The sequence below is a fragment of the Pteronotus mesoamericanus genome, unplaced genomic scaffold (assembly GCF_021234165.1).
Source record: "Pteronotus mesoamericanus isolate MK-2021 breed Mesoamerican mustached bat unplaced genomic scaffold, CSHL_Meso_final contig_90, whole genome shotgun sequence".
In the NCBI taxonomy this organism is placed as follows: domain Eukaryota; kingdom Metazoa; phylum Chordata; class Mammalia; order Chiroptera; family Mormoopidae; genus Pteronotus; species Pteronotus mesoamericanus.
This window is the reverse complement of record NW_026555277.1, coordinates 31,077,412-31,093,488: the sequence shown is the minus strand read 5'-3', so window position 1 is coordinate 31,093,488 and position 16,077 is coordinate 31,077,412. Positions and strand designations below refer to the sequence as shown.

General features: G+C 46.9%; 1 protein-coding gene across 1 annotated transcript in view; it reads left to right on the top strand.

The window, feature by feature from the left end:
* Positions 1-16,077, top strand: part of NAT10 (N-acetyltransferase 10) — a 39,129-nt gene that overhangs the window by 7,587 nt on the left and 15,465 nt on the right. Inside the window, exons 5-12 of the mRNA XM_054585928.1 lie at positions 971-1,093; positions 2,685-2,746; positions 4,219-4,333; positions 4,428-4,535; positions 9,207-9,340; positions 10,697-10,790; positions 10,931-11,029; positions 14,024-14,160. Of these exons, the coding sequence (XP_054441903.1) occupies positions 971-1,093; positions 2,685-2,746; positions 4,219-4,333; positions 4,428-4,535; positions 9,207-9,340; positions 10,697-10,790; positions 10,931-11,029; positions 14,024-14,160 (872 nt within the window). The remainder of the gene's footprint in view (positions 1-970; positions 1,094-2,684; positions 2,747-4,218; positions 4,334-4,427; positions 4,536-9,206; positions 9,341-10,696; positions 10,791-10,930; positions 11,030-14,023; positions 14,161-16,077) is intronic.

The following is a 16,077-nucleotide window of genomic DNA, read 5'->3' as shown; positions in this document are numbered from 1 at the left end:
CCACCAGTTTCCCCATCCCCCTTCTAGTCCTTAAAACCCCTCACCTTTCCAGCTCAGAGAACGACCCCGGTAAAGTTCTTCACTGGTACTTACTCTTTTGCCTGGCAAGTTAATAGACTACGTTTCACTTTTTCCTTTGTTTTGAGCTCTGGTGGCTTTGTTTCATTCTGATTCACAAAAAAGAAGGCATTTAAGCACACATCTCCACATTTTGGTATGATCTACATGTATATTGTGATTATATACATTATAAAACATACCTACAAAATGTGAATTAAGAAGTGAGGGGGAAAATCATGAATAGGAGTTCTAATTTTTTTCCTGCATTTGGAGACCACCTTGCATGGCCACCTGGGAGGCCAGGAAAACGCACTTTGCCTCCTCTCCCCTGCCTGCTGCCGGCCGGGAGAGCTGTCAATTTGAGCTGTGGAAGGAGCCACTGATGGTGGCTCGTTGGGGCAGCGGCTCCCCCAGGTGGTGCAGCTGGGTTTTGTCAGTTTCCAACTATAAACATCTCAAAATGAATGTGAGGTGCTTTTGAAATTCAAGTGTGAATCAATGAAGATTGGAGGACTTCTGTCCAAATACAGTGTTATCAGAGATTATTAGAAACACTTTTGACATGTGAAACCAGGCCAGGTACACCAGTTCTCACGGGCTGGGCTTTCTTCTGTGGTACCCCTGTTTTAGGGGGCGGGGGATGTGGGTGTGGGTGTGTGTCCCCGTCCTTCCCTGTCTGGTGAGTCAGCTGTGGTACCCCTGTGTTAGGGGGCTGGGGGGTGTGGTGTGTGTGTGTGTGTGTGTGTGTGTGTGTGTCCCCGTCCTTCCCTGTCTGGTGAGTCAGGTGAGGGGTAGAGCCTTGAGTTTGTACTCTGAAGCCCTCCTTTTGCTTTATCCCCTGGCCCTTGGTTAAGCTTCCCTGTGGGAACTCTTGGCAAGACCAGCCCTTTCAACGACCTCCTCCTTCCAGGATTTCGAAGCTTTGACTCCAAACTTGCTGGCCAGGACAGTAGAAACAGTGGAAGGTGGTGGGCTGGTGGTTATCCTCCTACGGACCATGAATTCACTCAAGCAGCTGTACACGATGGCCATGGTAAGTGCCTGTTTTTTAACTTAACTGTGGAGGGTTCAAGTCAGTCTGTGTTTTTACCGTAGACCACTTTGAAGAATTCCTGTTGAGCAACTCCAGTGAGCAGTCAGCACAATTTCTGGGCTGGGAGCTCTTTGCAGCCGGTGAGAAAGCCACTGCGGAGAAATCTCAGTGGCCTTGGGTGTGCCTACAAGGCTCTGAATTTTGCATTTGTTGCCAGACATTTGCAAATTCTACACCAGTGAGATTCAGATATGATGCACCTGTTTTGCAGTTACATTTCTGAAATAGTGTTTGCAGAAAGCGGTGCCACTGCCTAAATTCCTGTATTGCAAGAAAGGGGCCGTGCGCAGAGTTCCGCACTGGCCCTTATCCTAACGGCTAACGAAAGACCGTTTGCTCCTTCCACTCCCACGTTTACAAGAACTTCCACTCTGGGAGGGGTAGCTTTCTCCCAAAGCTGAGGACGTGGTTAGGAGTAGGCATGTTGCATTGGATGCCACGTGGGTGTTCTGAGCAGCAGGTTTGGGTCCTGTTCACTGCTCAGCTGCGCAGAATGGTGTTAGGATTGGCCTCAGGGTTTTGTGAGCTGCATTCACCTGGTGAAGTGGACTTTGGTAAAATCTTAGTACCTGCTTCTACTCACCACCACTCCTCTTGTCACTGCAGCCCCTCTGGCCTCCTTGAAAGTCCTCGGGCATGCCCAGCACTCTCGCCTCAGGGCTTTTGCACCTGCTGCTCCTGTGTGAATATCTGCATGGTTCGCCTCCTCGCTGTGTTTTAAGTCCCTGCTCAAATACCACCTCCTCAGCGTGATCTTGTGTCACGCCCAGTTGAGAATAACTGGTTTTGTCTGTCACTCCTTCAACCTGCTTTATTTTTCTTTAAAGCATTTTATACTTCCTGTGCTAGTCTTTAAACTTCATAAGAGCAGGGACTTAGTTTTCTTGACTGCTGTATTCCCAGATCCTGGAAGAGTGCCTGGTCTTTACTAGGCACTCATTAAATATTTGTGAGTGAACAAATGACTTCATGCTCATAGCAGTCGGTTTGTTTTTTCTCCCTCTCTTACCTGGCTGCGTGCTTATCACCCCACGAGAGCCTTCCCTCACTACCCCACGTAAGCAGTCCCCTGCCCCCACTGCTGTCATTGCGCCCTGTTTTGCATTTGTAGTGTTTGCCAGCACTTGCATCTCTTTACTCATTTGTCTCCCTGTAATCATGAGACTTGAAGCTTCATGAGAACAGGGTATTAAACAGCTGCGTCTGCCCAGCATGTCTGGCATTGTTGGTTTGTGCATTTTACTGAATGAATGAATACACTTTGTGATGCTGGATAAAATGTGGGAAAAGTCAAAGGTGAGGTGAGGGGAAGTTTGCTGTAATAAGAAACATTGTACTTGTTCCAGCCCAGTTCCAGCAGGTAGGGTTTGGCCAGTTTAGCGCAGCAGGTTACAGAGAAGTGGAGTTTGTTCCCAGCAGTGTCGCTGGTGCCTCCTTCATCCCAGAGTCTCTTGGTAGAACTTCTTCACCTTTGGGCCCTGGGCCTCCTCCCTCCACGGATGCCTGTGCTAATGGATGTTGTCTCTTTCAGGACGTGCATTCGAGATACAGGACTGAGGCCCATCAGGATGTGGTGGGAAGATTTAATGAGAGGTAGGTCTGTAGTACATTGCTCAGTCCCTTAGATGTGGGGAGACACAGTAGGAGGAATACTTTTGTCTTGGACCCAGCTGAGAGCTGTGCTCCTATCTGTCTGAAGGAAGGGAGTACAGGAGTCCAGAACGGGGAGGTTTCTGACAGCAGCCGCCGTGAAACAACTGGAAGCAGTAAAAGCAAGTGGGAAGCTGGGGCCCGGAGGCTGGATTCGGCCTTGCCTCTGGCCCTGACCACGCCAGGCGCTCTCCCTCTCTGGCGCTTAGCGTGCTCATCTGTCAAAGCGGTCATTTGTCAGGTCTGGGTCACTGTTCCCAAAATGTGTTTTGCAGACCACTAGTATTTTAAGAGAGACCTTATTACAAAAGGGCTTTGTGGTCCCATGTGTCTGGGAAACGCTGGTACTGGTTTTCCTTTATGAAGCGTCACATTAGCTTGTCGTGGCCTCTAAAAGTCTTGCAGCAGCGGAGACCTGTTTAATTGATGGTTTCCCAAATTTATTTGGCCGAAGTCCCCTTTTCTAGGGAACACCAGTGAGCAGCCTGTGGATCACCTGAAGAAACGGTGGCCTAGACCAGTAGTTCTCTGCAGGAGCCGTTTTCCCCAGGGGTGTTTGGCAGTGTCTGCGGTCATTTCAGATGTCATGACTTGGGGGAGAGGGCGTTTGGTAGAGGGTGCTCTTAGCATCTAGTGGGTAGAGGCCAGGGATGCTGCTGAACAGCTTAAAAAGCACAATACTGCCTTTTCAACAAAGAGTGATCTGGTCTGAAGTGTCAGCAGTGCTGAGGTTTAGAAGCCCTGACCTCGGTGGACCCTGGGGCCTTTTGAATTTTAACCGTCTCTGAGACTTTAACTTCGTAGGAGTAGGCCAGGAAGTTACCGTGTGCTCCCAGGCAGAACCGAAGCCTGGGAAAGTAGCACATGAGGCCTTTTTCTTGTTTTTGTGGGAGTCTTAATTTCATAGGCGAACACATGTTTCTCTACATGCAAGGATGTTTGTTATTTTTTTAAAGGGAGTTTCCCCGTTCTCCCTTTTCTTTATTTTTTTCTTCCTTGTGACAGAAGGTAAGTCCATTTGTATGTTTCCCTGTGTGATGGGTGAGTGTGTGGGAGGGGTGGGCTTGGAGCTCCCCACCTAAGGGCGGCCTGAGACACCGCGGAGTGAGGGTGAGCCTCGGAGAGTGTGGGGAGCGCTGCGGGGCTCTGGGAACGGGGGCGGCCGTGCACCGCAGGAATGCTCGTCATTAGTTTCTCCGGAGGGTCCTCGGTTTCCTCCTGTGCTGTGTAAAGTGTGGTCAGGTGCCCTGGAGAGGAGGCTCGGAACCTCCTCACATTGCTCTCCAGCTGGCTTCTGGCTTTCTCTGGCTTCCTCGGAGACTTGGTGATTTTCCTGAAGAAAAATGATGCCTTGGTTGTGTAGGCATTGGCTCTGTCCCCCCACAGCACTTCATTATGGTGGTTTTGTTCCTCAGATTTATTCTTTCTCTGGCCTCTTGTAAGAAGTGTCTTGTCATCGATGATGAGCTCAACATCCTGCCCATCTCCTCCCATGCTGCCAGCATTGAGGCCCTGCCTCCCCAGGCCCCGGTGAGTCGGCCAGGGTTCTGAGAGTCTGGGGGAGGCTGCGCCTCCTGTGTTGACTCTCCTGTGGCAGTGGCAAACCTTCTCTCCTCTCTGGTAGGATGAGAGTCTTGGTCCCTCTGACCTGGAGCTGAAGGAGTTGAAGGAGAGCTTGCAGGACACGCAGCCGGTGGGTGTGCTGGTGGACTGCTGCAAGACCCTGGACCAGGTGAGTGTGGCGTTCAGAAGTGCCTCTCCCAGTACGCATCGCCCAGAGGTAAACCGTTGCGCGTCGAAAGCAACAGAAGCCCCGTTAGGGCAAGTCAAGACTTGGATCTTCTCTGGGGAGGAGGTATTTTCTTGTTCAGACTTATGCAGCAAGAGCAGGGCTGTTCTTTCTGCCTTCTTTCTGTCTGGGTTCACAGCAGAGGTCCAAGATTACCTCCCCCTGACCCCCCACCAACAGTTCAGGGAGCCGGGGTTTGCGGGGAGATGGATTAAATTTAAAGAGGAGCTCCCTCAGCGCTTTGCCCAAGAGGGGTGGTATGCTTGTGTTCTTTCGTTTGAGTTAAGTTTTGATGATATAAAGGCTTTTGCCTTCGCCTTGTGTAGAAGTGAGAGGAGAGCTTGAGGGCTCTTGTACTTAGCACTTCCAGTGGGAGGCCTGGGAGGCCTTGTGGGATGGAATGTACATGATCTTTAGGTGCAGACGGCAGGCTCTGCTCATTGAGGCGGCCAGGGCTGGTGAACTCGGTTTTTCTGGTGATTCCCGGGCTGTGCTGGGAGCTGACCGGGCGTGGGCCATGGGCCTTCAGGCTGTCAGGTGTGTTTAGGGCCCTGGTCTAGCCTGAGCCAGGCGAGCAGCACAGGCCCCTTGGTCCTTGGCTCTGCTGTCACGGTGGAAAACAGCTGTAATGACAGCGCCCACTTGGGGCTGAGTCCAAACAGGCTGGCTTTTCTTTTCATCTGGAAATAGAATTACCAGCTTGTAGCAGTCTGTGCAGTCCAGCATGCAGGCTCTAGGCTGCTTTGGACAATTTCCTAGCACTCTCTTTATCACCAGAGAGGAAGTGAGACGGGGTGGAGGAAAGGGCAGAAAAGGGAGAAACAACAACATCAGTAGCAGTGTTGTAGGAAAACGTGGCTTATAGCTTTCCTCCCAAAATAATTAGCAAGTACAAAAGAGCGCATTAAAAACAGAAGGCGGCACACTAACAGTGAAATTTCTGAAAAAGAAAGAAAATTAGTAAAATACTAAGGAATAAATGTAATTTAAGGAGGGGAAAGATCTCTGTGCTGGAGACTACAATACATTGATAAAACAAATTGAAGAAGACACAAATAAATGGAAAGGTATCCTGTGTTCATGGATTGAAAGAATTAATATGGGGTTCAGAAGTTGGTTTACAGTTGTGAGTATGTGAAACACAGTTTATTCTTGTTATTACTTATTAATTATATTACTTATTTGTAGTACAACTGTAAACCTACATTTGTTCATCCTTGTATTGGGAAAATGTCAATACTGCCAAAAGCAGCTTGTAGATTCAGTGCAATCCCTATCAAGATTCTAATGGCATTTTTTACAGAAGTGCAAAAACGCTCTTAACATTTATGTGGAACCACAGACGACCCAGAATAGCCAAAGAAATCCCTGAAAGAACAAAGCAAGAAGTAGTGCACTTCATGATTTCAAGCTGTAGTGTAATGCTACAGTCATCAAAACAGTGTCGTACTGGCATTAAATTAGACACACAGACTGATGGAACAGAATTGAGAGCCCAAAAGTATACCCAAAGCACATACAGTCAACTGGTATTTCACAAGGGAGCCAAGAATACTCAGTGGAGGGAAGACGTTTTTTAATAAAAGGTGCTGGAATAATACCCACATGTAAAAGAATGAAACTGGACCCATGTCTCACCACAAAAGTGAACCGAAATGGATTAGAGACTTAAATGTAAGACATGAAATTCCTAGCGTAACACAGAAGAACAAAGCTCCTTGACATGGGTCTAGGTGATTTTTTGGATATGACACCTAAAGCACAAGCAACAAAATAAATGGTACTGCATCACACAAAAAAAGCAGAAGAAACAATCCACAGAGTGAAAAAATGACCGACAGACTGGGAAAAAATATTTGCAAACCATATACCTGATAAGGGGTTAATACCCAAAACATACAGAGACCTCATACAACTCAACAGCAAAGAAACAAATACCCCAATTTAAAAGTGGGGAAAGTTCCCAAATAGACATTTCTACAAAAAAGGATATGAAAGGCCAGCAGATATATGAGAAGATGCTCAACATCGCTAATCATTAGAAAAAAGGCACATTTAACCATGATGAGATACCGCTTCCCGCCTGTGAGAATGGCTCTCATCAAAAGGACAAGGGGTAACATGCTGACGTGGATGTGGAAGAAAGGGAACCGTGTGCACTGGTGGGGGGAATGTAGCTTGGCGCGGCCTCTGTGGAAAGCAGTAAGCAGAACTGTTCCATCATCCAGCAGGTCCACTTCTGGGGCTACATCCAAAGGTAATGAAAACACTAATTCGCAAAGAGATCTGCACCCCCATGTTCATTGCAACATTATTTACAGTAATGAAAATATGGAAACAACCGAAGTGTGGATGAATGAAGAAACTGTGGTGTGTATGTATACAACGGAACATTATTATTTTTACTCCGCCATAAAAAAAAGAATGAATCCTACCACTTGTGACAATATGGATGGGATTTGAAGGCATTATGCTAAGTGAAATAAGACAGAGAAAGACAAATACTGTATGATCTCAGAGAGTACGTGGAATCTTCAAAAATACTCCGAAGAAGAAAGCAGACTTGTGGTTACCAGAGGAAGGGGTTAGGGGTAGAGGGCATTGAAGGGAGGTTGTCAAAAGGTACGAACTTCCAGGTACAAGTACTAGGGATGTGACATACATCATGAGGGTATAGAGGGAAATTGTTAAGGGACTATATGCTAAGAGTTATCACAGGCAGAAGAGTTTTTCCTTTATTCTTTTTATTGTAGCAATATGAGAGATGGATTTTAGTTAAATACACTGTGGTAATTATTTCACAGTAGAGTTGACCCTTGAACAATATCGGTCTGAACTGTATGGGTTCATGTATATGCGGATTTTTTTCAGCTGATGCATGCAGTTCAAGGGACGGCTGGTTGGGAGACTGTATGCAGAGTGCCAATTTGTTACATGTGGATTTCAGATGCTGAGGGCAGCGGGTGACCCTGAACCCCATGTTGTTCAAGGGTCACCTGTGTATGTAAACGCATTTGTAGTGCAGATTTTGTACCCTTGTATTATGTTAGTGAAATTTTTGTTAATATTTATCAGTGTGTAAGTTCCTTATTCAAAAGTAAAAAACAAAAGGGTAAAATACAGCGTTCAGCAAAGGCCAAGTTAGGATGACCGGGACCTGGACCCTCTCTGAGTGTATCCATCTGGGGAGAATCCGGCTTCCTGTGGCCCCTCTCCTTCCTTCCCTTCCATCTGCCTGGGCCTGCACCTCCTCAATGTCTTCGTGTCGCCACCTGGGTGTGTAAGGCAACTACTTTAGGAGCCGATGGGCCAGGCGGGACCCTCTGGCCCTCTTCCCTGCCTCAGTGGCCTGTTCCCAGGGCAGGTGCCAGTTGGAGAGCCGTTGGCCCCTGCGGAGTGTGGCAGCCCCTCTCCTGGTGTGCCCCAGGCACCTTCCTTGCCCTCCTGGGTGCCAGGCTCGCTTCTAGGCACTGGGCTCAGCAGTAAACAAGAGGGACACACCTGTTTCCTCGAGTTTACATTCTGGTGGGAAGAGACAGACAGTGAGTCAAGGAAACAGGCAAATCTTGTAATTAGTAGGTGCTGTGTACGATGGAGAAGCCCAGTGAGCAGGGAGGAGGGCCAGGCTGTGCCAGGAGGAGGGCGGGACGCCGCGGTTCTAGGCCCGGTGGTCAGGGAAGGCCTCGTGGAGAGCGGTTTGAGCAGACTTGATGGGACTGAGAAAGTGGGCTGGGTGGCTCTGCGGGGAGAGTGCTTCCAGCAGAGGGCTCTGCAGCTACCTGGGCCTGAGGTAGGCATCAGCCTGGTGTGCTTGAGGGCTGGCGGGGGCTGATGGCGCTGAAGCAGGGCGAGTGGCCAAGAGTCGGCCAGTGATGGTGGACCTCAGACATTACACGTGCACACAGGCCCTTGGAAGGGCTTTGGCCCTTACTCTGTACAAGATGGAAGGGGTTAGTAGGCTTAGCCTCTTCTCAGCACAGCCACCAGAGGGATCCCCAGTCTTAATTTAAAAGGCTCCCTCTGGCTGCTGTATTGCATCTCTACTATAGGGGAAGGAAGGTGGAAACAGAGAGCCTCATTAGGAGGCCACTGTAGTAACCGGGGCGAGAGAGGATGGTGGCTTCTGTCGGAGTAGTAGAGGAGGGTAATGGTGAGGTATGGTAGGGTTTTGCGTGTGTTTTGAGGGTAGCACTGGTGGGATTTGCTGATAAATCAGACACGGGGAGAAAGCGGAGAAGGCTTTCAGCCTGAGCAGTTGGGCAGTTAGATGGGAGGATGATACATGGAGGAGGTCTGAGGGGAACATGAAATGTTTTACATGTTCGATTTTAAGTTTGGCACGTCTGTCAGAGGGGCAAGCGGAGATGCACAGGGGCAGTTGCCCCGGATGTGAACTTGGGGTTATCAACATCTAACTGGTGTTTAAAGCTTCAGGACTCAGAGGAGGTGACTGCAGGAGTGGAAGTCTAAGGGCTGAGCCTTGCCTTCGGGCCTATGAGAACTACCCTGTGTATCCGGCCCGGGCATCAGCCTGGACTTCTCCGTGGTGATGGAAGCAGGGAGCTGAAACTTGGCGTTTCTCAGGACTCACCTAACATGTGTCTCTTTCTCCAGGCCAAAGCTGTCTTGAAATTCATTGAGGGGATCTCTGAAAAGACCCTGAGAAGCACCGTTGCGCTCACCGCTGCCCGAGGAAGGGGAAAATCTGCAGCCCTGGGACTGGCTATAGCCGGGGCAGTGGCTTTTGGGTAAGAGGGTCTGATTCCCCGCCTTGAGGGCCTCTGGGCTCTGAGGCAGCAGTGTGTGGGGTCAGGACTCAGGACTGGGTGCTTTCTCTAGGGCTTGGGTTCCCACCTAGAAACAGCCACACAGTCCCCCAACTCCCTAGAGGTGCAAATACACGTGTTCAGACACACACAGACACACCCACACCAGGGCCCTTGTGATTACTGTTTAAAGTTGAACAAACACGACAGCAAAGAAATGCTGGTGAGAAACTTTAAAATTCTCAGGATGTGAGAAGGTGCATGACCAGCGTTGCTGACAGAAAAGCACGAGTTTGACCTGGTAATGATTTTGATGGAACAGAAGGTACTTCTGAGGAGCTGCCTTGAGTGTGATGTAACTTTTTGTCTCTTGCTCTTGGTAGGAGATTTATGCAGCTGTCAGCAGGTCGTGCTTCTGACTTCACAGGCCCTAGACCTAGAATGGACCTAGGAGACCACGGTCCCCTGTACAATAAGCACCATCTTCCAAGGCGCTCCATGTCATCCTGTGAGCGTTTAGAGGTGAAGGAGCCCAGGCCTGAGGAGATTCAGTGACTCAGCTGAGGTCCCTGAGCCAGTCAGTAGCACCGAGGCTGAACTCAGCTCCGACTCCTAGGCCTCTGTTCCTCTCGCTCCAGGGGTGCCACTCGGCCCGTTCGGGGTTGGCATCCTGTACATCCTCCAGAGTCCCTCAGAGGTTTGCTGTGCCCTTGGCCAAGGACAAGTGAGGCTCTCTGGCTTCCCAGTTTGAAGCCCCAAGGGCTGGTGATCAGTGTGGAGCCATCCCTCGTTCAGGGCATAGGATGGGAAGCAGTGAAGCCATTCGCACACTGAGGGGGTTGTCCCCACAGCGCCTCCTAGTGGCGCATTTTCACACATTGGTAGCTACTGTATTTTGTCATGTATAATGTGCTCCCATGTATAATGCGCTCCCGTGTATAGTGCACAACCACCTTATTGTGTGCATATACATGAGATTATTATGCCAGTGGTATGTAGTCATCATACCCGTGTATGATGTGCATCCTTATTTTTCCCTTAAAAAAACTGGGCAAAAAAGTGCACATTATATGCACAAGGTATGGGGTAATTGCCAGGACATGCTCTTGTCAAACTGTTACAATGTTTCCCTTAGTTTGGGAGGAAAAGTATCGTCAGGTCTGGAGTTGCTTTACTCTTCCTCCCCAAAAAGTGTCCTGATTTTTTTCTCCTGCCATTGTCTTTGTTTATCACCTGTGTGACTTGGGCAAACAAAAATGTTTTCTTTTTCCTTAAGTTCCCCAAACATTTCTTAGATTTCCTAATTACTTAAAAAAGTTTTTTTCTTTCGTTCAACAGGTACTCCAATATCTTTGTTACCTCCCCAAGCCCTGATAACCTCCATACTCTATTTGAATTTGTATTTAAAGGATTTGATGCACTGCAATATCAGGTAGGAGATTAGGATAAGAATTTATTTTGATACAGTGCTGAGTTTAAACTGGGGGGAAGTCTTAGAATGCATGCTTGCTTTCTTACTATTTAGTTTCTAAAGCTTGTTTCTGGTATTTGTCATTGGTCTTTCCCCATCAGGAGCATCTGGATTATGAGATTATTCAGTCTTTAAATCCTGAGTTTAACAAAGCAGTGATCAGAGTGAACATATTCCGAGAACACAGGCAGACCATTCAGGTGAGGCGCGTTCTGAAACCCTGCTGTGTTTAAACAGCTCTAAGGTGTTTTCTTTTATAGTCACTTTATGTCCTGTGTAATTGCATGTTCTTTATGTGGTAGTTGTTTCAGGATAAACCTTTTCCAGATTTTCAGCTTCTTCTGAAGAAACATAGCAAACTAACAAAGGCATTTAACCAGTTTAGAAAGTTATGGTTTTGACCCATGAAAACTCAGTAAGTGGGATTGAGAATATGCTAATCTGACATCAGTTCTAATTTTGTTTAGTTACAGCAGGTTTTGAAATGGTGCCTCAGTAACTAAAACAGTAACTTCACCATTTCTAAGACAAAAAAAACTGCCCTGGCTGGTGTGGCTCACTGGATTGAGCGCCAGCCTGCAAGCCGAAGGGTCATGGGTTTGGTTCCCAGTCAGGGCACATGCCTGGGTTTTGGGCCAGGTCCCTGGTGAGGGGGGCGCGAGAGACAACCACACATTGATGTTTATCTCCCTCTCTTTCTCCCTCTCTTCCCCTCTAAAATAAATAAAATCTTTAATAAAAGAAAAAAAAAAAGAACTTTGCAAATATGGACTCTGAATCTTTGTGGCTTAGCGAGTGGCCCATTTTCCTTTTTAAACAGTGTGCCCTGAAAGCTCCATAAATCTCTAGTGCTCTGTAAGCCGGAATGGTTTGCAGTTGTCCAAAGGTTGCAATTTCATTAAATTGTAGAGAAACATCAGTGTGACAGGCTTGCAGAAGGGACAGAGACCCACTGGCTCCTAGTGGAGCAGGTTCACTGATTATGTTTGGAGTTGGGGTGAGGTAGGAGGTGGGCCACGTAAACTTAGCATTTTTTGCCCTTGACCTTTGTGCCTCTTAAGGAGCCGCACCTGTGAAGGAGGTGTGCTTTTTCTATCAGAGTCCAGGTTACAAGTCATGTTAAGTGTTCGTGCCTCTTATCTCAGGATCTCTCTCTCTCTCTCTCTCTTTTTTTTAATTAATTAGGTCTCTTTCTAGAATCTCTCATTCTGAACTACATTTCCCATGTGCCCGATTCCCTCAGCTGAGGAGGAAAGCCTCACGTTGGGGCGGGGAGTAGGCTGCAGGCAGTAAGAATACAGAGGCCGGTTAAACCTGAAGAAAAATGCACACACTGAAGAAGGAAAACTTTCCCAGAAACGCCCTGATTCAGCTCTTGCTGTTCCTTGGATTTTCAGTCAGAGACCCTCTTGCTTTACCAGGGTCCTTTTGTCTCCAGACTGGAGCTTAAACACGGAAGTGGTGACCTGACTTTATGAGGCTCCATTTATGTGCCTTTGAGGCTTCCTCCTTCATGCTGGAAATTGGAGGGGGAAAAGAAAGGAATATTAGATTAAAGTCTGCTGTGCCTTCTCTAGGGGAGAGCTTTCTGCTGCTTTTGTGATTCTTGTTTCGTTTCCCCCCCTTTAAGATCCCAGGATATGGGGCCCTATTGAGGATGTGTATCTTGCTCTTGGGAATGAGTGGGGTCACTACCTCCCTGACCCATCAACTTCTAGCAAAGCAGTTACAAGATCTTAACATGTAACAAAATACTTCACACGTGTAGAGGAACGCAGAGACCAGTATGACACTCAGAGGCCCAGTACTCAGGTTTAAGAAATGTTGACATTTCGCTATTTGCTATGTTTGCTTTATATTCGAAAAGTCACTTATATTTTTGTTTTAAAGACCGGAAACATCACAGACACAGTCGAAGTCCCTCTGGCACCCGCCACATCCCTTTTCCTTCTGTCACGCCCCCTAGTAACTCTGTTCTGAGATTGGTGTGTTTCCTTTCAATTCATGTGTTTATATTTTACTACGTAATTATGTATCCATAAATGGTAACATACTAGTCCTTTTTCAGGTTGCCTTTTTTTACTCGACGTTTATTTTTTAAGATTTGTCTAGATTGATGCTTATAGATCTGGTTGATGTTAAGCACTATATGTATATACTACAGTTTATTTACATCTTTCTGGGAGTGGAATTGTTGGGCTTCAAGGAGTATGTAGCTTTCCAGCTTTCTTGGATTTTGCCAAATTCTTTAAATTTACCTTCACATCAGCATTTTTTTCCCCTGAGATTTTGTTTCCCCAGATCCTCACAAACACTGGGTGTTTACCGCTATTTAAGTTTTCCCGTGTGCGTGTGGAATGGGATCTCCTGTTGTCTTGAGCATCGCCCTGATTACTTAGTGCAATCAAGTACCTTTGTTTCTGTTAATTGGTCATGCAGGTTTTTCTCCTGTATAATACCTCTTCATGTCCTTTTGCAAACTTAAAAATAGCAGGAAGTCCTGAAGAGACTAAAGGGGCTGTTTGTGCGCATAAGGATGTCAAGCGTATGCCCGGTTTGTGGCATTAGGTGGCCAAGCTAATACTAGAAATACTCATGTGCATGTATGTGTATTAAGAAAGGACTGAGTCCTAGAAGGATCCCAGTAGTGCGGGAGACTTGGCCTTTACAATGATAGTATGAACGCCTGGTGCATGGTGCCTGGCACACAGGAGGTGCTTGAGAAATGGGACATCCTCCCATTAGCCACTGCTAGGGCCAGCCTGTGCCTCTGGTTCCCGGGCCTGAGTGAGGCTGGCGGGAAGCATGAGAGCACAGAGGAGAGAAAGGAAAGGGAGCCACCACCTACCACGCTAGGCCAAGCACTGTGCAAAGAATTTTTAGATTCACCTGATTGTTTTTTTCCAAACAGCCATCAGATAGGTATCTCCTCCATTTTACAGGAGGCTCGGTGTGATTAAGTGACCCGTTCGGGGTCACGCAGTTGGTGGTTGAACTGTTTGAACCCAGGTGCCTGATTCCAAGCCCATTACATTTTTGCCCTGCCAAGGGGAAAAGTGGAAAGGAGGAATGGAAGAAAGAAGAAATGGGAAAGGGGAGAGAGAGAAGAGAGAGGCCTTCATGATGCCTTAGCAGTGATCGTTGCTGTGACATCAGGTGGCCAAGTTAATAATACAAAGGTTTCTCTCCCACAGTATATACATCCCGCAGACGCTGTGAAACTGGGCCAAGCCGAACTCGTTGTGATTGACGAAGCTGCCGCCATCCCCCTGCCCCTTGTGAAAAGCCTCCTGGGCCCCTACCTTGTTTTCATGGCCTCCACCATCAATGGGTAAGGCACGGGGGCGTGCGCTCGGGGCTCTCCTGGTAGGCCCTTGCAGATTAGGTGGCATGTGGCAAATTGGCATCGGTAGGTAAGTCTGACTCCGCAAGTCTGAGTCCGCGGGGCTGCTTCCGCCCCTCCCAGGGCTCCTGCACATGGGAGCTGGCCTCTCAGCAGTCAGTGTAGCCAGCCTCCGCTCTGACCTTAAGTGGGCTGCGCAAGGCTGAGAACCTCACGGCTCAGGCGATGAGTGTCTCCTGTCCGCAGGCCTGGACAGGGTTTAAAAGTGCCCGCACATGGATGGCAGTATCAATGTTGTGTATCTTAGAATTATGTGAAAATAGAGTATTAAAGTAACTCTATAATAGCGTAAGAAAGCAGCTTTATACTCAGTCAGGAGGTTTTTTTAAAATTTTGAAATATTTAGTTCATGTTTGCTGTAGAAAATTTAGAAAAAACAGATAAGCAAAAAGAAAAATCACTGGGGACCCATTCATCTAGAGAGAGCTTTTGTTTGAATTCTGCTGTACATTTTCTGTGTGTTTGTTTTACTTTTTCATTTTGAACAAGAACTTAAACATAGTTTACATATCTTTTTTAAGTAGCTGTTTTCCATAACAATGTACAGTGAAAAATTTCCAGGTCAATAAATACATATTTTTAATATTGGAGAGATTTGATATGGAAATGACATGTCTTGATAATTCTATTATAGATTTATTATTGTGACTGCTTTACTTATACTGAAAATATTTAAAGTGGATTTTACTTTTTTTTTTGGTAACAGCTTTGTTGAGATATAATTTACATACCACACAGTTTACCCATTGAAAGTGTAGAGTTGGACTGTTGTTAGTCTGTTCACAGAGTAGTGCAGTCATCACCACCGTCCATATCAGGCCATCTTCCTTAGCCCAGAAAGAAGCCCCCTGCCGCCTTCCCCTCCCCTGCCCCAGTCTTGGGGAACCTCAGTCTTTCTGTTTCGATAGATTCGCTTATTCTGTACATTGCTTCATTATGGAATCATTCAATATATGATCTTTTGCAACTGGCTTCTTTCACTTAGTGTTTTTCAGGTTCATCTGAGTAGTTTGCATCAGTACGTCATTCCTTTTATGGACAAATCGTATTCTATTGTGTGTTTATAAACATTTTGATTTTTCATTCACCTGTTCATGGACATTTGGGTTGTTTCTGTCTTTGGCTATTAAGAACAGTGCTGCTGTGAATGTTCCTGTACAGGTTTTTATGGGGCATGTTTTCAGATTTCTTGGGTATTTATAACTAGGAGTGAAATTACTGAGTAAAACGGTAAATTTCTGTTTAATCATTTGAGGAACTGCCAGACTGTATTCCAAAGCAGCTGTTCCATTTTACATTCTCACTAGTAGTGTATGAAGGTTCCAATTTTTCCATATCCTTGCCAGTATTCATAGTATGTCTTTTTTTTTTTTTCCTTCCTTCCTTTAATTGGTTCTAGAGAGAGGGGAAGGGAGGGAGAAAGAGAGTGAGAGAAACACCAATGTGAGAGAGAAATATCCATTGCTTGCCTTCTGCTTGCATCCTGGCTGGGGGGCTGGCGACCAAACCTGCGACTCAGGCATGTGCCCTGACTGGGAACAGAACCCATGACTGGGAATAGAACCCATGACCGGTTTGTGGGACAACACCCAACCAACTGAGCCACACCGGTTAAGGCTGTTACGTCTTTTTGACTATAGCCATTCTAGTGAGTGCCAAGTGGTGTCTTCTTTGGTCTTCCTTTGCATTTTCTTGTTGGCTGATGATGTAGGGCGTCTTATGCGCTTATTGGCTATTTGTACATCTTCTTTGGAGAAATAACTATTCAGTTCCTCTCATTTTCTGATTGGGTTGTCTTTTCTTATTGAGTTGTAAAGGTTCCTTATATAAGCCCCTTATCAGATA